General features: G+C 45.3%; 1 protein-coding gene across 1 annotated transcript in view; it reads right to left on the reverse strand.

The window, feature by feature from the left end:
- Window positions 1-24,020, reverse strand: part of LOC135250888 (latent-transforming growth factor beta-binding protein 2-like) — a 108,768-nt gene that overhangs the window by 40,562 nt on the left and 44,186 nt on the right. The window contains exons 4-9 of the mRNA XM_064327679.1: window positions 23,002-23,204; window positions 19,743-19,919; window positions 16,399-16,596; window positions 14,829-15,127; window positions 13,433-13,535; window positions 4,131-4,205 (exon numbers count right to left, since the gene is read on the reverse strand). Of these exons, the coding sequence (XP_064183749.1) occupies window positions 4,131-4,205; window positions 13,433-13,535; window positions 14,829-15,127; window positions 16,399-16,596; window positions 19,743-19,919; window positions 23,002-23,204 (1,055 nt within the window). The remainder of the gene's footprint in view (window positions 1-4,130; window positions 4,206-13,432; window positions 13,536-14,828; window positions 15,128-16,398; window positions 16,597-19,742; window positions 19,920-23,001; window positions 23,205-24,020) is intronic.

Below are 24,020 nucleotides of genomic sequence, written 5' to 3' on the forward strand. Positions count from 1 at the left end.
GGGCATCTGTACCTAGAAGAGGTAAAGTCATTCATAGAGCAAAGTCTCATTAACATTATATTGGCTAATCCCTGATGCAACAATAATATTGGGTCAATAATAGTATATCAGCACAGGCTAGATGGATCAAAAGATACACACTAAACCCCATATACAAAATCTATAACTGCTATCACCAGCCTTAAAGTGTGCATACTGCCTAGTTTTATAGATCTTCCAGATCTTACATGGCTATTTATCTGGCTACACAGGGATATGGTCCTCAAAAAGATCACTTTTGAGTGAAAAGTCCTGTCCCCAACACAGACGATGCTGTGTGGTGTACATATGTCCAATCAAGAAAAAGATTCCCAGAATCCCACGTCTGTGATTAGATAGAGCGGCACTCTTTTTTCCCCATGGTACAGTGTGTTCGGACAAGAACACAAAGAATCATTATTCGGCAGACGGGATATCAGGTTGACTGAATCGCTGAGATATTCTTTTTTGAAGAGTTGGCAGTTCTTCTGAGGGCCTGAATTAAAAATAATTTGGGACTTAGCGCTCTAGAAGGACGGGAAAGATCCTGCAGAGTTGGCTGGTAAATATTGTGAAAATCTGTCTGTTTGGTTTTTTAGCCCCAGAAAACAAGGATGGGGGAAGAACATCTTGAAGCAATCAGGAGGAGTAGGCAAAATCAAAGCGGGATAAATTGCTGAGTGTGTTGGCAACCCCTGACACCCCTTTGAATTCATCAAATATTAAATTATGTCCCTGTCAACAGCTTCACAAGAGGGCAAAACAGAAACAGAAATGTCTTGGTCCAACTTTTAAAGCATTATGAACAATAGAAACTTGAAATTTGCAACTGCTGTGCTGAACCGGGAAAAAGGACAACCAACTGTTTAAATGGCTGCAGTTTTATCAGTGGCTCCAAGTCATACAGTAAGATGCACAGCATAACATTAGCTGCAACTCTTCTTCGAAAGCCCCGAACAAATATCTCCCCCAAATGTCAAACTTGTCTTAACTAGCCAGTGGGTTAAATGTAGTATTGAATTTCACTGCTCCAAGCTTTGGGTTAACCGGCCTCAAACCGTGAACTTCTTAGAGAGGCTGTGTTCATCAATATGACGGGACACCAACAACACTCTTCTCTATGTTCACAAGAACATCAGAGTACTACAGATTAAAAGTATTTGATGCATTTAAGTAGATCTAATAATAATCTGAAATCTTTGTCTAATATTACATTTTTGTCTAAAGATCTGAAACCATTCAGTGTGACAAATATGCAATGATAGATGATATCAGGAAGGGGTCACATACTTCTTCAGGGTAGCGTAGCTTGAGATTAAACTGATTTGATGGAAAGTCATTTAAGTAGATTAGTCAATTCTTCAAAACAGATTATTTTTATTTGAACTCACTGAACTTCCCATCCCTTTTAATCTTACCTGGGAATCTGGTAGGTAGCTGGCTAATGTTACATAACTTGTCAATGTGCATGTCTGACAAAGTGTGCACCCAGCTAATTAGAACAGATCTCTACCTGTACATGCAACCCCTCAATAGTAATGTTCTGTTAATTGCTCTTAACACTTAATGTCAACTGAAGGATGATTTACCATCTTAAACTGACATTATGTCAGAAATGGCTATGTATGCCATCAAGAATTCCCCATCACATTACACAACTTTTAATCAGACTTTTAATCTGTAATGTGCTGTATGACTAACGATTCCTTTAGAAAGAGGTTACATTTTTTATATGATTAGGTTATAGACTGACAGATGAAACCAATGGGGTCAAAGCTCCTGAAAGTGTGGTTAATTGGTCACTGAAACTAAACTAATTCCGAAGAATGAAGAGTATATCAGTGACAGAGCAAAGAGCCAAACCTGCATTATGTTAGCATCAGCAAATGTACAAATTATGTTAGAACTTAAACACATGTTTTCAACAACCTTAATTGAGCAAGATGGCCATGACGAAAACCAGCATACACAGTGGGTCCCCCTCACTTAGCTAGCCTCTTTTTTACCGACTGAAATGTTAACATGACATGGATTTAAAATTAGCTGGCTATCTTTGCTAACAATGTTTCCATGCTTATCAGCTAGGTAGCTAGCTGGCAATGGTTTCCATCATCTCAAATCAATTACATGTTTTCAAGACTGTGTGGGCAACCACAAGCTACAACAGAGAATTTCAAAGCTTATTTTGCATGTGTACCTAATTTTGACCATGCTTTAACTCCACAGAAAGATCACACACTCTACATTCAGATCTCTATGGTGACCTCCGTCAGCTGTAGTGCAGGAACTGTAATAAAGGCTAGAGCATTCAGACTGAAGCCTCAGCCCTACGAGAGATAACATGGTCCACAGAGAGGACCTCTGAGAGTCAGGTTTTATTTAGATTTGTGGGTATTCTGTGTCAGGACAGAGCATTGTGATGTATTGTGGAAGAGAACAGCTTCTGCAGAAGCAATTACACAAATGAGAGGGAACATGACATAGTGTGATACAGTAGGTGGGTGGGTGGGGCAGAAACCCCACTGATTCTCCACTGATGGGTTCCTCTGAGGTGGTCACCCAGCGTGGCTTCACAGTACAGGTCACTGTACAAAAACATGGTTGAAGCTTCCAACAGCAGTAGCTCATAAGCCAGCATAAATCCTATAGGAGCTTCACAGGCCTAAAAGCGGCTCAGAATTGAGGAAAGTTCATTATTCCTCCCATGCTGAAATAACATACGAAGAGGAAACTATGTATGACACAAAACAAATATCAGAACACAATTAAACACAGTACAGTAGCACAGGCAAGGAACACTGCAATAAAATGACTGGGAAAGTGATTCCCTCCTGCAAGTGCGTCATTATTAATTCAAGACAAAATACTGATGTTTGTCTTCCCGCACACGCTGTGGTGAGGATTTGCAGTAAGCGCATGACACACTGCCATTCACTTTCATGGCTGCCAGACCAGTCAATCGCAGAAATATTATACATTTACAAACAAAACAAAAACAGTCGAGAAGATCCCAACAGACAACTGGTGGTTCGCTGACAATAAACTCATTTGCTGTTTCCCAGTGTCCCAGTAAACCTAAACAGACGTGACTGATGAGGTTTACCCAATCGCTGGCACTACTGTCTGCTTTTATGCAATTAAAGAGGAATGCCTGGCAAACGCTCTTCTCTGTCAACACACGCGTGACATGTTATTGGAATGAATAAACAACACACACATTTCATTTGGTTTACATGAGGTGTGCTTGCTCTCTGTTAAAACATTAAGAAAAGCAAATTTGCAGAAAGCATAACATATAATTTCAGCTTCAACATAACAGCTTCATGTCACATGCAGCTACAGCACAGCTGACCCCAATAACAATAAATGTTTTTCTCCAGTTCTCTGCGCTAAAGGAATATATCATGTTTTTCACTTTCCAACCAGCAAGGGCATGGCTACAAAGCCACTTTCTTGGGAAGGGAAATTTATCTAAGAAGAGTTAACACGGCTTTTCCTCTGCAGACAGAATTAGTGCGAGTCTGTAAGAAGTGCAGTCCGTAAGGAGTTGTACTAAAAAATTGGCAGCTACTGCTAACCCATCTTTGCTCCAAACCCCATAATAACCATAACCATGGCCTCCCTTATCATTTCCCAACCTGGTTCCCACATACCAGTTGAAATTACAGCCTGAAGTCCGACTGGCAGCTGAACTCTGACCCCGGCCAAACCTAATTACACTCTTGACCCTGTTTCCAGCTGGGTGATAAATAAAGCTAGAAATACAAGTACGGGCACTCTTCATGTTATTTCAGTCAGAATGAAGTACAGAGACCATGAGATTAATATACAAACTTCAGACAGCAGATCAATCAACTTTATCACAAAATATAACAAACAGTCCACTGGCATTGGCACAATACTTCAGAATGGGCTGTATATAAATTACATGCATGTGTAATACATATTTCATATAGTTTTAAGTATCTGGTAATTTGTATTTTACGAGCTTGGAAAAATCTTAATGGAATTTTTATCACAATACTTCAGAAAGAGATATTTCTGTATTTTCACCTAATAGCCTTGATCATTACACAGGAGAACTACAAAAGGTACAATTTAGCTTTCCTTACCTTGGCAATGAGTCAGGTTCATCCTCTTGTAACCTTTAGGGCACTCGACTTGGCCATTTGCAATCACTGCATAGGCTGTAAAAGAAAATTAGAGAGCTTGAGAACTGATTAGAGGAGGGGAAACATTACATACAAAGCATGTCTGGTTCAACAACCAGTGCATATATGAAGCACACAAACCATTTATTTAACAATAATATAAGTTACAGATGTGAGCTGCTTAACTGGACAGAGGAAAAAAGATGGACCCACAACTGGGCCCTGCGGGACACCAGAGTGGAGAAGGTAGATATGTAAACTGAACTCCAACAATAATTTTTATATGACAGCATTACCATCAAACAAAAGTGAAAACAACCTACATAACTTACTACTATATAGCTAACAACATATTGATCTCACAATAATAACCACAGGCTTTGAACATGAGGCATGCTTGGACACAGGGGTCCTGCTTCACTTGTCGGATAGCAAATGGTCCCATTATCTGCAAGTAAAGCATAACCAATACACATCTCTAGGCACTACTAGTGCTTCCCTCCGGCTTTTCCCCATTGTAACACGAACTCCACAAGGGCAAAATACAGCAAAGCGATTCTGCATTTTCACATATCTTTCAGCAGGACACTTTGGTGCTCAAAAGACTGTGGCCGCAAAGAATTCTGTTTGCCCACAAATGCCCCTGCAGATCACAACAGCTGCTGACAGAGCCCCGAAAGCATGATGTCATTACTCTTCCAGAGCACTGTCCGTCGAACAAAGTTTCTTGATTAATTTTGCGGGGCGGGCGTGCCGTGGAGAGTTGGGTATCGGGTGGACAGGACAGGCCCTTGACTTAGAGATTGACTGCTGCAAGATGGAGTGGGGGTAATTAAGAGTCCACTGCTGAAGAGGAACAGGGCGAGTAGTCATATATTTTACAAGTTTTTAAGAGCGAAACCAGACTCGCAGAGAGAAGGAGCACAGAATAACGAGTGCATGGAGAAGAGATTCAGGTAACAGTCATCCCTTGTAATTTAGAAGTTTTGGACAAGGAATGGGAAATGCATATATTATATATGATATACAGACTTTTTTCCAAAAAAAGAAACCTTAATCTTTTTCCAAACAGTATGAACATAAGAATGCGATAATCCTATGATGTGACTCTGAACTTCTTTAGATGCTCTGCCCAAATGTTATTTCTCTATCTTTATCTTTAGTACTCCAACTTCCTGAAAGTGAAAGCTGGACAAGGGGAGATTTACACATAAAAAAGCATTATGAGTTCACAAACTGATACTATCTGCCTTTCAACTGTGATGGCACTGTGGCAATATCTACGCCTGGCACCCCTGACAACAGCTCCTCTGTTATTTCCCATCATGCAATTCTCTGTGGAAGTTGATACAGGGTGAGGATCCAAATCTCCAGCTGCAGCTCCATCAGACGGTGTGCTGTTGGTCCAGTGCGGTTTGGACTGGGGAATGAAAGAAAGAGGCCTTCGATCATGTCAGCGACTGTCTGGCAGGCAGACGGAAAGTAAACAGGGCCTGAGGAGAACCACTTCCCATCAATCTAGACACCAGCGTAAGCACAAACAGGGTGCCTGTCATGTGCATCACATCTGTGCTCACTTCAATGATTGGATGAAGAATTCCTTCTTCCCCTAATATTTGTTTGGCAAAGTCCAACTTTGTAAGTTTGTTCTTCCTTTATTCACACAGGCAAAAGGCTGATAATGTGAAAAATATACTGTACTAGGAAAGTGGAACCAGACAGAGCTACCAATTTTCTTTCTCATAGTGCTTTGTCCATTTAAAAGAAAGTTTTTCTTGCACTTATATTGGCACAAATTGTCAGTATTGAGGCACTTCTCAAGGTCAATCTTTTGACAAGGACTCCCTGTTTAAAGCAAGAAAAACATTTAAATAATACTAGGATTCACAAAGAGACTACTATCATTGTAGTCAGTATCAATATTTTCATTCTTTTGTTACTATCACATTATGCATGACTGGGAGGAGATAAAACATGAGCGTAGTCTAGCAAAGTCTAGGACATGGCATGAGGTGCAGGACGAGGTAGGCCTATCCTCTGTCTGGTGACCTGAAATTTCATGGGGCAGAACTGGGTCGGGGGGGCGAGGTGCCCCCGGGGCTAGGGATAATCGTGTCAAACACACGCTGACTCCAGCGGGCCCACTCCCCTCTTCCCATCCCAATCGGACCGTGGTAATCCCCCGGAGCTCCCTTGGGTAATGAACTGTTTCGCTGGGCATTGGGCGGGGTCTCCCATAGAGACAGGATCAGGGAGAATCTGAGCTGAGTGACAGCTGGCCGCACATACCAGAGGACCCGGGGGCGTCCTGCGGTTCTCAACAATGCTTATTAGTCCTCTAAGTTAAACTGGGAGGAGCAGAACTCACCACTGGTTGAAGACTTAATTTTACCAGCCAAGCAGAAATCTACTCTGCCTGCCTACTCTATTCTACCTGTCTAATTGCAAAGTAACCCGACTCAATGTCTAAAGTCTTAGTGAAAAAAGGCAGTGTAGGGAAAAAGGTATAATCTGAACCCTAACAGAATGAGTTCAGGAGCTAATGGAACATTGCCCAAAAAGTGTCAGTGTATAGGAAGATTACCATCTACAGGGAAATCTTTGGGGTTCCTGATACAAAATGCTTTACCATGTTTAAGAACTGAAGCACTGCTAGCATGTCAAGAAAGCAAGAAGGGAAAGATTCTTGTTTTCAAAAGAGAGAATACCAAGGTGGGTTTCTCCCAGATTGACAAATGAGTATGTGACTGGTTCATGCCCACTAACAAGAACACATCCTGTTATGAAGCACACGCCTACTGGCTGAAAATTTCACTTTCAACCAATCGTCTGCGAAGACTATAAGACACTGACTAACAATGTACTCAACTGTAAATGCGACCTCCTTGATAGAGGAGTGGTGTCATAGTGGTCACCACGTTCAAGAAAAACAGGAGCATGTTAACCACATAACAGGCCAGCATGCTGGGACTGGGCATGTGACATCAGCATCATGGGAGAAGCACAAGCTCTCCTGTGAATATAGGAATTCTTTGAATGAACAGCTTGTTTCTGAATGCTTGTGATCAACCATGCAATTGACCCTAGTGTAAACACAGAAAACATGCATGGAATGTTCAACTGATGCTCCTGGCTTGACGCCAGCCAGTTACAATATATACATAATACTATCACACCTAGCTTTTATTTTCTTTGGTGAAACCATATCCAATTTAGCACTGGGCTTTAGTTTGAAAGTGCCAGTGATGAGAGAGAGACAAAAAGAGAGAGAGAGGGAGAGAGAAAGGGAGAGAGAGCACCTGCACAGTTAAAAGGGTTCTGTGTGATGGGAATATGGAGCTTTAATTGATAATTTAGTGTCCTCACAGTCCAGACCACCATCTTGGGGGAGGCCCACCATGATACCTCCCTTCATCCGAGGAGCCTGCTCAAGAAATCAGAGCTTGAACATGGGAACAGCAGTTGACTGCTGTAGATTTTGAGAGGGCGAGAGGCTGTGGGCCAGCCTGGGAAGACAGGGAACCTGCCCTCCTTTCCGCTCTATCGAGAGCAGTGGGAGCTGACAGAGCTCACACCCTTTGACCCATGGTGGCAACCACCCGTTTCCTTTTTCCAGAGCAGGTCAGGGGACAAACCGGCGCCACAAAGTAAAACCATGTGAGAGCATAGCCGGATTGCTGACACAGTTTCTGAAGCTCTGCAGCAAGCACGATTAGATAAAAGCTGCTAAACTGGCAGAGGTCTGGTTCTTATAGTTCAGCTGCTGTTTTGACACCCTCAAGTCAGGTTTGAACCAGTTCATTTTCTTGAGCAGGTATCAAGACTGCCATCAATGATTCTGAATCTGATGCTATCACTCTGCTGGACATTAGGTGAGACAAGGTGTTCATTTGTAGGTCACAGGATCACAAATTCAGGTTAAGGCGTTTTACAAAGCAGCGAATAATGCTGTGATAAACATTTCCTGACATTCATGCATCAACATGATTATTTCAAAGCTTCCAACTGAATCAATGGCATTTCAAGCTGTTTCACTATGTGCATTGGTGACCCTTAGAGAGGCAATAATGAAAACGTTCCGACATCCCGACTGCAATGAAGTCACTGATCTCCATTATGTTCTGGCTCATTGACTCCATATTTGAAATTACCTCACCATTAACGCATTTCTTCCAAAATTCCACATAATTAATTGTTCTTATTGCAAGAGGACTTCACAATTTCAACATTTTTTCTAACCCTCTCAGTTGTTTGTGTCAGAGTGGGTGTAATCTTACATCACTGCTAAGATACCCTGCTTGGAATACAACTAGAATTAACTATCCGCTTCCTTTGTGACACACTGGTAGGGAGCACCTATGGAAGGACGAATACGTCTGAACCAGGAATGTTTCTCATAGCTGGAAAAACCCTCTGAGCTCCAAATGGAACCACGGCTATACTGAGATGCCTAAACAAACTGCTCGGACCCACACTGGCTTTCCTACAGACCCGTGAGGTCAACGGGTCTTTATGTTCTTGCTGCCAAGGAAATCACTGTAAGGGGATAAGAGATGGTATCAGAGATTAAATAAATTCTGTTTTATGATGTGCCTTTGCAGGCTTTGATATCAGCTATTAGCAAGTGCTCAGTGCTCGATATCGGCTAATAAAAAAGGTCATAAGCTGGAGGAAGCGAAGATGAAATAGCGGTTAGGGAGCTCTATTTCTGGACACGGTTGGGAGGAATGATCTCATGTGAGAAGATGACGAATTCGGCTCCCTCCACCCTGTTCAAACTTTATTGATCCAAATGCTCATTAAAAACATCCTGGTGCTACTTCAGAGAGGCCGAGTGGAAGGAGGAGGTCTTGGAGGCTGAGATCATGGTGACCTTGCTGGGCCTGGGGGGGAAGTGGCTCCTGTGGGGGGGGGAGGCTGATTTATTTCAGCTCCTGGGACCTCTGATTCCTCTCCCTGGGAAAGGACCCAGCACAGACAGAGTCAATGGGAGAGAATATATGCAGTGAGACTGAGTGATGGATCCAAATGGTATGGAAGGCAGTGTAATGCTCCCTATATCCCAGAGGTCAAACCCTTTTTAGCCTATTAGCCAATGGTCCACCCAACAAGATTCTGACACACAACTGGGGTGTCAACTGGAGTATCAGACATGGTACATCGGCAGATACGCCATTTAAAATGCATCAAAAAGCACACCCAACTATGGATGAGAACATGGCATGCTTTGTGCCTACAGCCAAAAGGCGCGACACATCTGGGCCACCGCTGTAAGTGAAACCACATCATCACCAGCATAACAGTGCTGTCCATGCCAATCAACGTGCTCATTGCTCTGAGAGTAAGCCAGCCCTCATTCCTGGCTACAGCTGCACATGCTTGTAGAACATTCCAGCAGCTTTGAAGCTGTGTTGCAGTGAGGTGGCCACACAGTACAGTTCACTTGCAGACAAGGAGGCACATCTTGCCTGGTGTTCTGGTTTGCATCATGTGGGTGGGGACTCATTCAACGCCTCATTCGCAGAGCTCACACAGAACGGGAGTGGCTCAGCCGAGGAGCGAGCCTTGAACCTCGCGCTCTGCCGTAAGCTTCTTCACAGAAGGCTAGATAGCTCGGCAGTAAAGGCTGCTCGAGTCAGCGCCGACGCAATGGGTCGGCTCCCAAGACAAGCAAAAGCAGCACAGCGAGGGGACATGAATTACTTTGCAAGGAGCCTCTCTGGAGAAAGCGTTCTTCCACATCCCTCTTCTCTGTGCCAAAGAGGTTTCTTGTTAGGTTTCAAAATTATTTCTTTTACAGGGGATTCATTTTTGGCCCTGTTTTTTCAATAATCTGATACTGAAGCACACAACCTTTACCCTTTATCTAAGTGTTGTGGACTAGCTTCAGAGACAAAGTTTGTTTTCATAGAAAGATAATATCCAAGTTATTATTCAGACTCCTCAGTCTGGGCAACTGACATGAGAACAGGGAGAGTTTAAAGCTATTACCTGAAGAGACATTCTTTTAGTTTTTTTTTTTTTCTTAAATTCCTATCGTTCATAAGGTATTAGTATTACTGAAAAGGAAGTGTCACAATATAAGGAATCTCAGAAACTTAAAGGCTATCTAGGGTGATCAAAAAATACTTTTTTTCATTTTCCATATCTACATCTTCCTGGAGTTGAGATGGCCTCTTCAGTGTGATCAAGGCTATGACCATACACACATGTAATTATCTAAATAACACCCCGTGACCAATCACTTCTTAGCACTAGCCTTCCTGAGGCCGTATATTTTACCTGTCAACATATAACCTACAGTATGTTGGATTCTGTGGGGGGGGGAGGGGGGGAGAGAACTTCTTTCTTCTATGCTGTTTCCATTGCTGTTTCTGCAGCCTGTCCAGCGCACACCCTGTGCAAAGCAATCTGCCCAAAATAATATGATGGGCCTGTACTGGGTTCAGAAAGAACAGAACTCTTTCATTGGGTTCTAAAGCACAATCAGGGGAGTGTTTGGTGCATCTAGTCCAGAGGTCTCACAAGGAAAAAACAGGAGAAACGGGATGAATTATACCACATGGAAGTAATCGTGAAGATGACGAAAAACAGACAGAACTCCAAGAGGCTTAAGCTGAGGGTCTGTCTTAGTGCTTTAAGGGAAATTATCATTGTGATCCTATTAATTCTGATTAGCAAGCCAAGCTGATAGGACTGGTCTTCTCTCTCAGTCTCTGTCTCTCTGTCTCTCTCACTCTGATTCATTATGTATTAGAACACATACTTCAAAGATACAGTTTATAGCTTGATTGCCAGGAGAGGTCATTTGTATGAATAAAATGAAGGATGCAGTTCTTGTATTCTGCCAGCTGCACAAGAGCCTGTACATTTTTCAAGCAAAAGAAATAAACAGGAGTATTTTTCACACCCAAAAACAGACAAACATTCAGGGGCTGGGCACATCACATCAGCGTCATGGGGGAAACGCAAGCTGTTCTGCACAGGGGGAAAGTCCTGGGGTCAGAAAGTAAAAGTCCCACCATGTGTTTCTTCCATCCATGAACTCAGCCAGCTGATTTCACTAATCAGTTATACCTCCTGGCTTAAGTTCCAAAAACCTGGTGATTGGGACAAAATCCTGGGGAGGACTTCTACTTTCTGAACCAGGATTTTCCACCTCTGATGATCTGTGAGTGTGGGAATACTGCTACGCAATCTTTAATTGAACAGTTTGTTTCTGAATTTGTGTGATCAACCCCTCAACTGGCCTGAGTGCAAACACAAAGAGCATGTATGAAATGACAAAATGGTTCCTTTCAGTTTATGCGTCTGGCACGGTGCCTACCAGTTACAACATGTACTTAGCATTATCACTGCAAAGTTCACTTTGGGGACATTTTACTTTGGTGAAACCATATTCAGTTTCACAGCACGCTTTCAGCCTTAAAAAGGTCTCAATGCAATTTATAGCTTCCCACCACGATAAAAAATTGACTTTAAAAAGCACAAATCGCTTTACCCTACAGTTCAGGAATCACCATTGGTAGTTAAACCAAATGTGTCCAGGGTGTGATATAAGTCACCTTTAAAAACACAAGGCAGCCACACAGAAAGCCTTTTAGCATTCCCAGGGACCCTCCTTACAGTATTCGATTCGGCATGCTCCACAGGTTGGTTTGTTGAATGCACCTGTGCTTTTTCACCTTGAAGAGTGCGCAATGCAAAAAATAAATAAAAGTACTGTTGCACTGAAGCACTTTTCTTTGCACAATTGGGAGCTAAATGTGTGGGATATTTCATCCATTTAAAATTCTGAAAACATGGAAACAGATTTATGAACGATTGCGGGGATGTTTGGAAGAAGAATTTGGCACGATGTTAGAAACAGAGGGCCATCACTGCTCTATAACCCAGTGGGAAACTGCTGTCTGCTTCAGATTAGAGCCCCATTAGATGCTTAGCTAAGAATGAAATGTGGCAGCCCCCTTTGACAACCAATTGACATCTACCACAGCCCGATCGTGAGGGCGAACTCATTTCCTAATTGGATTAACAGTCCTTGGACAAATGCTGAGCTGGGACCCTCCTTTCCAAATGCCAGCACGAGCTTATGTAAGAAGAAACATTCAGACAGGCAGAGAGCAGGTCATGCAGGGCAAATGTCTGCAGTGGACTTTTCTTCCCAGTGAAATCCTGACAGCAGTGGAGCGGTTCATGCAGACAACCATTGCCCTCCATCAACACAGCATAACCAGCCAGGGCTTCAACCATAGTTCCTTGTTTGTTTTCAGGACAAACACATGTGTTCAGGAGGGAACGATTGCTCATGTCTCTTCTCCGCTAAATTACAAAGCGGCAACGAGTCCCCTTCAGACGGAAACAAACATTCCTGCCGAGCTGCGTTATGCGTGAGCGACGCCTCTTTGGTGACGTTTAGGTTTTTGTTACTCACAAACACGACTTTTATGATGGGAGGATGTCTCTGTGGTTACAACACAGCTCCACACACAAAACAGTAATAATTGCTACTGAGAACAAGCAGCACAGACTATGGGAAGCAAATGAAGAAAATACATTTCCCCGAAGTCTCTTATTAGCAAGAGAAATAGCTCACTAACCGTCATTAGCGAAAGTAACATAAATCTGGTTTGTGAACTACAAGAAAAAAAGCTGTCTTGTTGCCTCAAATTAACACATCATAACATTTATCTGTTTTCTTCTTTATAGTTTGTACTTATACAAAAAGAACCCGCCGCTCTCTGAAACCTGAACTCTCATCCCCAGATGAGCTGTAACTGGTTTATTATGTTTATTTAATACAAACCGCCATAACAGGATGTGGCATCAGGAACATGTGGGGGCCCCAAAGAAGAATCAGTATCAACATTAAGTGTTAAGTTTAGTGTTAGGGTTACAATAAGTGTGACTCCGCTTTTCAAAACAAAGTGGAATTTTAATTACATGCATTGCCGGCTACTAAACCACACTTCAAATAGTTCAAACAATCATTGTAGATCTCAGGCTAAATATGGATAACTTTGGTATGACAGCATGTTGCTATAACAGACAGCTGCGATACATAAGAAAGTCACCATATGGAATGGATTATGCAAACTATTCTCCATCATTTATCCACAATTAGTTTGCATTCAGAACGTTTTAGGGCTCTGTACCACAAGCATGCAAGTGCACGTAGCTGGTAGCTGAATTGGTTGAAAGGTAAGACTGCTCGGGGGACTGTGCACAGACGCGCAGTGGCCACAGGGGGAGCTGGCACGCACCTGGTTTGGGGGGGCATTCTGTGCACTTGTTCAGACCCCAGGAGGCTCCCACGCTGCCACAGCAGTCGTCCTGTTTGGTCAGGCCGGGAAGTGGCTTACCGCACTGCAATGCAAACACACAGAGAGGCTGTATAAACACACGGGCTGGGATACATTACCCAGCATGCACCGGTGCCTTCCACAGCCCCAGACTGCAATTACGCCACATTAGCATAGTGTACGCTGTGCCTGGCACAGTGCCCATGAATATCTTTCCACACTACAATCCTATTTCAGAAACATTCAGACTTTCACATGCAGGGATGTAAAAGTAAAGGGGTTCCTCATCACGGGACACGTATAAAGTAATTCAACACTGTTAGATATGAAAACCATCTATCCTGTCACATTAGATCAACCCTGCATGCTGGAAACCATGTTGTGTCCTGCCCATCTGCGAGGAAGAAGTGAAACCATCTGTTTAAGACGGGCAAAAGCAACTACTAGCATGAACACTTCCTCTGCTTAAATAGTTGGCTTGGCTAATTTTGAGGAAATTAATATCAAACCGACAGAACTACATGCCAGTTGAGATATACGGAAATTTTAGAGAAAAACTAAAAACAAATTTCTATCAGAAGTTACTGAGACAGTAGCTTGCTCTTCTAACTGGCAGCTCAATAGGTATATCTGACTGTACTGCATTGATTAAATCACATCTATTACTGACACACATAATCAGTCATGTCTGACAAAGATGTGTGACCTTTCAGTGGTGATATATGGCTGATTAAGTCCTCAAAAGTTTGGTTGACAAATGGGAAGAACAGAACAATCGCTTCCCCTCCTCATCAAGCAGATAATCCTGGAAAGCCTGGTAAGAGAACTGGAACATGCCCCAGTAAATGTGGTCTGCATTGCCCCTTGTATCAGAACTGGAACCTGCTGAGATAGGCTAACCATCCACTGGCTAATCTGTGAGAGGGACAGAATGAGGCCCTGACAGTGAGCAGTGCTGAAGAACAGCTGCTCTTACTGGAAGTGATCAGGTTTGAGGAGCAGCAGCCCTCCCTGCAGTAAGCAGTACTGAGGAGCTGCTGCCCTTTCTGCATTCTGACATTAACCCTGTGAGGTTGTTTTCAGTGCCCTCTGCCCTCGATTTAACCCCACCACATCACATCTTTGTCTTGGAACATGCGATGACCGAAAGCTTCACCTCGTGTAACTTCTCACAGGAGATAAATCAAGATGGAGTCACGCTCCTACTGACGGACAGCTGCTCGCAGGCGGAAAAGTAAGATAGCGTGTGGCTGGAGGAGGGGCACCTTCCAGGATTTCTGAGGCAGTTAATCTTAATTAACGTCAACTCCTGCATTCCATGTATTCTAAAGGATGTTAGCCGCGCGGCTAAACGTACCTGTCCGTCAATGGTCTCCTGGAAGCACCTGCCCACGTAGCCATTCTGCCGGCTGTGTGGCCTGGTGTGGCCGTTGCCGTTGCCGTTGCCGTTGTCGATGCCCTTCCCGCTCCCGTTCCCGTTCCCGTTCCCGTTCCCTGGCTGGGAGCGCTGCTGCACAGAGTGCACCCCATCTGCGCTGGTGTCCCGCCCGGCAGGGGGCATCTGGCCAGGCTTGACCCGGGCCACCTGGTGGATCTGCACCTCTGCCTCGGGCGGATGCTGGATGTGCACATTCACCAGGGATGGGTGCATGGAGGCTGTCCAAAAAACACAGCGCCAGCTTAGACTCCAGCGATTCCACTGCCAGCAGGTGGGAAAGAAGAGGGATTCCACGGAAACACATAATGGTACAGTATGCGGTAACATACGTTTCTGTTCCTCGCCTGATAACCCTTGGATGACCTATGTATTATAAGAAGGTTTCATTTGCAGAACTAAATAAAAGCATTATGTGAGTATCAATCTGGACAGGGCCAATAAATATAGCGCACTATTACTGGTAATAATTTCAGCAGTATGGCAAGATGGGGCTGAAATCGTCTGAGAATTAACGCTCACCATTAAAAATGCCTCTACGAACGTTCAACACTGCTCCATGCAATATCTTATATTTTCACCATATTAATCAATTCCAATCTCCCCTTTGATACAGTCCATAGACAAAGGCATTCTTGTGCTGTGCAGTAACTACGGACACATGTTATCCTTAACGTAGCCTTATTAAAATGCAATGGGCTGAAAATGGCAGGAATGTAATGGGAGGGATGCTACATGGGAGGAGAGCTCTGCTTCCATTTACTCCAGGACAAAGGGAGTCCAGGAGAGGAAGAACAGAGGCAAAAACGAATATTGTTCGTAAACTTGTTGTTTCTTATTATAGCTTGTATTTCTGGATCTGATTACAGTGTATTTTATGTCCCTCCTGGCATTCTGTTGATAAGAGGGAGCCGTCTGTGAACAATAAAAGAAATTCAAAACACACACGAAGTTTAATACATCTATAATTAAATTTGACATCAGCTGCTGGTCAACAAAGTTTGTGTGGATCTGAATGGCTGGCACACAAAATATATCTGGATGGAAATGCGTATCTGCCTAAATTTTTCACCAGATTCTGATTAAAGATAGCTTGGCACTGTATTAATATGGGAAAGTCACAGGTTTCAAACTCGGTGACAGCAGCCATTGTGTGTGCAAATCATGACATTCTTTGACTAACAATGAAAGAAAACACATGGAAAAATGAAAAGCCCATTTCCAAACAAAGTCTGGGCTCTTTCCAAACATCTGATCAAAAGACTACAGGCACAAGGAGGCAGCATGGCCGTGTATCACCATCAGCCTCCCCCCCCCAGCCCCACTCATTACATTGATTAAATAAAACACAATTACATGAACACAAACAAACTTGTTCTTCCAGCAGAAAAACAACTGCGAGGCATTTGGGGAAAGTGACCCTGGAGCAGGGGACCTGCAGAAGGCGGGCAGCGCCGTGTTTGCCGTGCAGAAACGGGCAGGGGGTCCTTACCTTGCTGGTTGGAGAGGGGCAGGGTGTACATGGAGTGCGAGTTGTGTCCGGGCTGGGCGACCTCTTTCTGGGCGGGCTGGGGCTTCTGAGGAGGGGGGGCGGGGAGGTGACAGAACTTCCCCGTGGAGTTTGACGGGCACCAGCACTGGTCCCTCCCGATGCAGCGTCCGCCGTTCATGCAGGGAAGCTGACAGAAGACTGGGGGGGGAGGGGGGGGAGGGAGGGAAGTCAGGCTCTGGTCATTAGCAGCAGTGACTGGGTGAGAGTTCGGCCTTTCATTGATTTCTTCAAATTCAGTGGGTGGAGCGGGCAGGGGCCACACAGCTAATGAGAAGCAGCAAAAAAAGTCAAAGAGCAGGAAGTCATGAAGTTTAATGTCTAGGGCCTGGTTTCTGCAGGCTGCTGCCACTGTCCTCCTGGACCCACATCCTCACACTTCAGCTTTAATACCAGCTCTGCCTTTCATACTGCTTTATGATGTATGAACTTTGCCCTGTGGGCAGGGCCTCCAATATTATCCCCTTATTGCAAATGTATCCACCTCTCTTTACTGGGGCCCTGTCCTTGCCCCCCAACTTCCAACTGCTAAATCAGTGGAAACGCTGTCAGAAATATTGCCCAACTGACGATTCAAATGTATGGTTGCTTTCTTGAATACTGGAGAAGAAATACTGTATAATGCTTTTACAAACATGTGGTAGACATCGTTTCAAGTAGTGGGAGACCACTGTTCTGCTGTCTTTTCTAACTCTGAAGATTTATTTCTGCAGAAATACTTAAATCTTTGTGTAGGAGTTACTGCAGAAAAACCCTTCTAAAGAAAAAAGGACAAGTGTGATAGAAGTTAGCAGGTGGGACCTTAACACGCATAAATACAGCCTTCTAAATTCACTTATCTTTTCTCAGAAGTGCCAGTGCCCTAAATATTTGGGACCGACCTCACATAACCTGCTTCCAGTTCAGCTTCAAAGCCTGGCAAATGAAAGGAACAGAGCCCGGACAATAAAAGGTAGCCTTTTATGGGCACAATAAAAAAAACGGATCCGTTCTGGTCAAGCTACAGCACAGGTTTCATCAAAAGGAATTCTCTATGCTGGCGTCCTCGAGTTTCTACCCTAGCCTTGAAGGGGGTAGCGCTCTCCCGTCAAACAGCGGAAGCGAGAAAGGAAAGCTCAGGCAAGATATAGCGCCGACACACACTGGCCGCTACGGCGGTGCGAGTCTCGCATTGTTTGAGCGAGCATGAATTGTGGGGCGGGGGGGGCTGAGAGCGAGCTCGGCTGGCATGTGAGGAATGAGGCCTCTGTCAGACAGCATTAACCAGCAGCGTTCCCAGGTCCGCCGCGCGGCTCTCTCTCTCCCTCTCTGTCTCTCTCTCTCTCTATCTCTCTTCTCTGTCGCCTCTCTCTGTCTCTCTCTCCTCTCTCTATCTCTCTCTGTCGTCTGTCGCCTCTCTATCCTCTCTCTCTGCCTACCCCTCTCTCTCTCTCTCCCTCTCTCTCTCTATCTCTCTCTCCTCTCTCTCTTTCTTCTCTCTGTCTCTGTCGCTCTCTCTCCCTCTCTGTCTCTCTCTCTCTCTCTCTCTCTGTCTCTATCTCCCTTTCTCTCTCTGTCTCTCGCTCTCTCTCTCTCCCTCACTCTCTATCTCTCTCTCTCTCTCACTCTCTCCCTCTCTCTCCGCCCGCCTCCGGAGCTAGCGCCCGAGCTCACAGGAAGCGGCGCGGTGATTACACGCAGCGATTACACGCAGCGATTACACACGCCGGCTGAATTATCCGCTACGCGGGTCCATTAATTCCCCCTAAATCTGAGCCGCGGCCCTGCGCCGGCCCTGCGCTGGCCCGCCTCGCGCTCTCTCAGCATCAGTATGCGGCGGCGGCGGCGGGGCTATTCTTAGGCAGCCCGTGTGAAGTGCCGGATCGGGAAGCGGTCCAAGCAGCCTGATGGATAGCGTGTGCAGTGGTACTGAGGGCTTTTAAAACAAGATGCCATTGTACTTTAAAACGGAGCTGGAGAGCTCTGATGTGGAACTTGTGGATACATGCCATGCTTTATGTTTGGAGTAACCACACACTGTGACTCGAGGTAACTAGAATTAGAATATTTCTCTCAGTAAAGCAAACAGAAGTTATTGCATTGAAAGACAGTTGAGGATAACAATACACATGGCTTGGCTGTATAGCTACTTCATCCAAGTCTTTTCACAAATATCTAAAAAAACAATAACAAAAATGCATTAAACGCATTTTTACAAACACTACAAAGTCACAGGGTTATATATTAAATTAACCCTTTAAGGTGTAAAATCACAAATATGTGATTAGAATGTTCTTAACTGAGAATTCTAATGCTGACGTAACAATCACAGCTGGTAACCGAAAGCAATGGAGTTCTAGAAAACTTTTGAAAAAAAAACATCTGCTCTTCAAAGGGTTAAGCAAAACCTTTGCCAAATAATTGAAGCGTTTTTTTGCATCCTGTGTGTGTGTTCAAGAAGCGTATTAAGGGGTGGATAAATCCAAAAAATCTGTTTAGCCATAACTCATGCAAGCGCTCCCAGTATTGCTAAACACGTCCAATGGAGACGAACGATGTGTGTGGCGGGGGTACCCCTGCCTCTACAATCATTTCCAGTGAGAACCAAGCACAAGCCCCAACACGGGGGCTCAGACGCACACTGGAAACAATGTGCCCTCCGCCATTGTTAGCTCTTTCGCCCAGGGACCACTTGTGTGGTTTACGGCAAAGCCCTGCAGATTAATCCGCGCTTTACTGTAATCCCCATTAATCTCCGTCCGCACTGCAGCCCGCTCTCCTGGCCGCTGCGGCGCATTAAAGGGTTAATCGGGGCCGCTCGGGAGAGGTGCGAACCGCGAGGAGACGGGGCAGGGTGCGGGGCGGGCGCGGTTCGCACGCCCCCCCCCCCCGAGCAGCTGCCTCGGGAAGAAAGGCCCGGCTCCTAATCCCTCCTGTCTATTTAACAGATATTCACACCGCCTTCGCCTGCGTTGAGGCTGAGCACTTTGTCATCCCTTTCCCTCCGGCGTTTACAGTCGGCAGGTGGGCCCCCGAGGGAGGGCGCCTTATCGCCTCTCCCGCTCTTCCCTCGTTAGACCCCGCTAATCGCCAGCAGAGATAGCGGAAAGCGCGGCGAGCCAGAATCAACACGCGCCCCGATATCCCCGAGCCGGCGGGGGTGGGGGGGGGGGGTTTAATCCGGGGTGGGTGGCTGAGAGAAAGCGCCCCATGCGCTGAGGAGGAAGAGGAGCGTGGGACGACGGCGGAGGAGGAGGAAGAGGACGAGGAGGAGGAGGGAGGAAGGAGGGCGGGTCGGCGGCACTCACAGAGGCGGAAGCCCTGGGGCTTGGGCTGCTGGTTCTGGTTCTGGTTCTCGCTGTAGACAGTGGTGGTGTCGCCCTTCTCGCAGCTGTTGAAGCAGCGGCCGCCGCTGCAGGTCCGCCGGCAGACCATGGGGGTGAAGACGATCTTGATGCGGTCCAGGCTGGAGGTGCCGTTGGCCCCTGCGAGAGAGGGGGAGGAGGAGAGCAGCGCGGCGGTGAGGAGGAGGACAGGGGAGAGAGCGGCGCGGAGCTGCATCGTCGCAGGCGGGCGGCTCCCTGACTGAGGGGAGAGGCTGGCCGTCGCGCGGCGGCTTCTGGAGGGAGCGCGCGCGGGGTGGACGTGTCACGGGTCTGAGAAGCAGCTGCGGAGAGGATCCAGATGACAGCCGGGCTGCCCTCCAAGGCCCTTATCGTTGGGGCGAGGTGTACGAGAGAGGGAAAGCTGCGTAATGTTTGGGAACTAATTCAACTCGCGTTGCCCTGGAAGGGAAAAGAAAAAAGACTTGGACGTGGGACAGAATTTATTAAAGGCTCTGAGGATCTGAGGGCGGTGAGGAAGGTAATTAAGAGTGTGCATTGCTAGACGGCTCCGCCGTGGCGTTTGAACAGCGCAGAACAGAGGTGCCAGCAACGGCTGCCTGTGGCTGGCTCTCCCCCAGGGCTGTGAGTGCGAGGGAACAGATGTAGGGAACAGATGCAGGCCTTTGCCCTGTCTTTGGACACTGATGCAAGCCTCTGCACTGTGTGCACACTGACATAAGCCTCTGCACTGTGTGCACACTGATATAAGCCTCTGCACTGTGTGCACACTGATATAAGCCTCTACACTGTGTGCACACTGATATAAGCCTCTACACTGTGTGCACACTGATATAAGCCTCTGCACTGTGTGCACACTGATATAAGCCTCTACACTGTGTGCACACTGATATAAGCCTCTACACTGTGTGCACACTGATATAAGCCTCTACACTGTGTGCACACTGATATAAGCCTCTACACTGTGTGCACACTGATATAAGCCTCTACACTGTGTGCACACTGATATAAGCCTCTACACTGTGTGCACACTGATATAAGCCTCTACACTGTGTGCACACTGATATAAGCCTCTACACTGTGTGCACACTGATATACTGTAAGCCTCTGCACTGTGTGCACACTGATATAAGCCTCTACACTGTGTGCACACTGATATACTGTAAGCCCCCACCCTAATTTGGAGTATCCCCAATTTCCACCATAATTTGGAATATCCAGTTGGCTGTTTGTAGCCGTGTCCAGGCACAATGTCCACTGCCGATTCTGGAGAGTGAAGACACCTGCGGTTCTCCCCCGAAACGCGCGGTGTCACCAGCCTGCTTCTTTTCACACTGCAGCCCGCAGCCAAGATGTATTAAGATGCATTTCTACGCTGCACTTACATCTGTTTTTATTATATCTGTTTTATATCCATTTCTATTTTTATTTTTATAGTTTTGTTTGTCACTGTCTTGAATGATATTTGTTTGTGCATTTCTGATGCCTTCTGCATGGAAAAATGTGAGCTCAGAGGAAGACATTTCATACGTGGCAGTTGCCACTGGGATAATCTGCCACCTTTTTACTATTATTATTATTATTACTATTATTACTACTATTATTATCTGGGCTCTGTTTCACACAGCTGGATTACTGAGTTAGCTGGATAACTGCACTGAGTAAACCTTTCCAAATCAGGAACATGGGCTATAATAAATAGAGCTGCTCCAGGTTGTAGCCAGAGCAGTTATCCAGCTAACTCAGTAATCCTCCTACCCCTCTGAGCAGATGTTCTTGTCCAATTGCCATTTTATCCCTTTAAATAGATGGATATTTACTGAAGTTTCCCAGGTTCAGGACCATGCAAAGTTCTATAGCAGCAGTGCCCCTTCCGGAATTCTAAATTAAAAGCTTCCTCAGTAAAGTTCCATAACCACTATGCCACACTGCTGCCCTTGTAATTGAAAACCCCACAGTAGACCGAGGCCCTGGGCTGGAGCCAAATCTTACTTTTTATCTAATGTTCCATTCATCTGCGGACTCTGTGTGTGTGTGTGTGTGTGGGCATGTGTGTGTCTGTGTGTCTGTGTGGGCCTGTGTGTGTCTGTGTGTGTGTGTGGGCCTGTGTGTGTCTGTGTGTGTGTGGGCCTGTGTGTGTGTGTGCGGGCCTGTGTGTGTGTGTGTGTGCGTGCGTGTGTGTGCGTGCGTGTGTGTGTGTGCGTGCGTCCATGTGTGCATGTGTGTGAGTGTGGGTCTGGGTGCGTGTGTGTGTCTGTGTGTGTGGCAGGCTGTGCTGGATATGTGAACCCAGTTAAGCCCCAGGGTGAGTGATTTGGGAAATGTTTGGGGAAAGAGGTCGGATCAAAGGAGGGAATAGAAGATCTTTCAGTCCTTCTGTCCTGTAAAAGCCTTTTCAGCATCTCCAAAGGTCCATTCATACTGCAGATGAATACAGACCCAAATTCCCTCTCTACTCTAAATGTAGTTCAATTTACACACAGTATGCTAAAGAAAATGGTAGAAACAGGCAGTGAAAATGTTATATCACGGATGTGTATCATGCATTTCTCACATCATGATTTACAAGCTGTAGTAACAGCACAGTGAACAACTACACATGTGATGAATTGCCAAGCTAGCCAAAAAGAGTGTATTCACTTGGGACAAGAAAAAAGGTGAAAGAATCGCTGGCCAACTTGAATAACCTAGTTCATGAGCAAGCTTGCAAGCAGTTTAAGTAAGACATCCACATCTGTTAGACTCCCTAAGAGTAATGATAGAATTAAGTTACAAAAAAGGTCAACATACTTCTATCTAGCAACACATTCAGCAGAAGATTGCAAGTAGCGCTCTGACTTTTTCACTGTATCAAGAAGCTCTGCAATGTGTCCATCGCCAGTGGGAAAAAAACAAGCTTGCAGACATAGGCGTCCATATTTTCCTGTTTTTAACAAGAGTCTCACCTGAAGACAGCTCTTGTTACTATCTTATACTGTAACATGTGTGCATATGAGCACCACACACTACTGCTTATGTTATCATTTCTTACATTGAAATTAATTGATTGCTTTTTACTTTTACACTATCATTGTTTATTACAACTGTTATCAAGCCAACAGAGGCGTGTATGGAAAAACCCAGGTTTAAAAGTGGCAGAAATGACATCTCTCTTGTATTTTTGTCTGGGTGTGAGTATTTTATATTTGTGGTGCATAGGCCTGCATATTGGTTATTACCATACCTATGGGGGCCACAGCATTGTTGAGGTTGTCACCCCCCTGGCGGTCGACGGTGAGTCTCTGGTCGCTATGATGTCTGTTGCCGTTCCCATTGGGCAGAGCATTGGAGGTGATAGGCCAGTTGGATGATGGGTAGCGCTTGACGGTCCGGGACATCCCTGTTTGCTGGGGGGAGGAGTCCGCCGATCCTCGTCTCACCTGAGACCTGTCAATCACGTAAACAGTCTCTCACACAAATGGCCACTTCTCGATCACTTCTGTTTGGCACTGCACAGTGTACAACACGTTTCAATGCAGCCACCTTTGTCCAAAAGTGCTGAGGTGCCTATACTAAAAGTGACACTGCATGAACAAAACCTATTTTTGCCTTAGGTCACACTGTTAGCTAACTGAATGAGCAGATTGAATCATTTTATCATTTTGGCATATTTTGTTATAACTGAATCGGTGATAGTGAATCACCAACATCAAAGAATCATGCCTCTCATGAATTAGAAATCACTCTGCTTGCTGTTAACATGATATCAGCCATCACTGATTAAGGTAAAATAAAGTGTCTAACAATTACAGTACTTAGCGCTAGCACATTGCAGTTGGGTCATCCTCTCTATTACAGGTTCATGCTGACAGAACATGGAATATCACAGAGCTCTGGGGTTGAGCATAGAGGATTAGTTGACTTGAGTCAACAAACTTCCTGCGAGTTGGACGGAACAACGTGGCCCTAATTGTTCCCATCCTGTGTTTGTCTGAAGAAACCTGTAATCTGAGATCAGAGGACAGTTCTGTTTGAAAGGCAACCTCAGGGACAGAGCTCTGTCTGAGACATACAGTATGCTGCAAACAGTGAAAAATCTCCAAGGTTAAATCCCCACACCCCATCCCATCACTGCGTTTTTTTGTCATAGATTTGTACACCATTGCCACATGATCTAATGGTTCCCTCTGATTATTGCCAGAATAGTGAGAGTGTCCGATGCTCTAAAGTGACTGTGGCAGCTACAAAGGAGAAGCGGAGGTA

The sequence above is a fragment of the Anguilla rostrata genome, chromosome 1 (genome assembly GCF_018555375.3).
Source record: "Anguilla rostrata isolate EN2019 chromosome 1, ASM1855537v3, whole genome shotgun sequence".
NCBI lineage: Eukaryota > Metazoa > Chordata > Actinopteri > Anguilliformes > Anguillidae > Anguilla > Anguilla rostrata.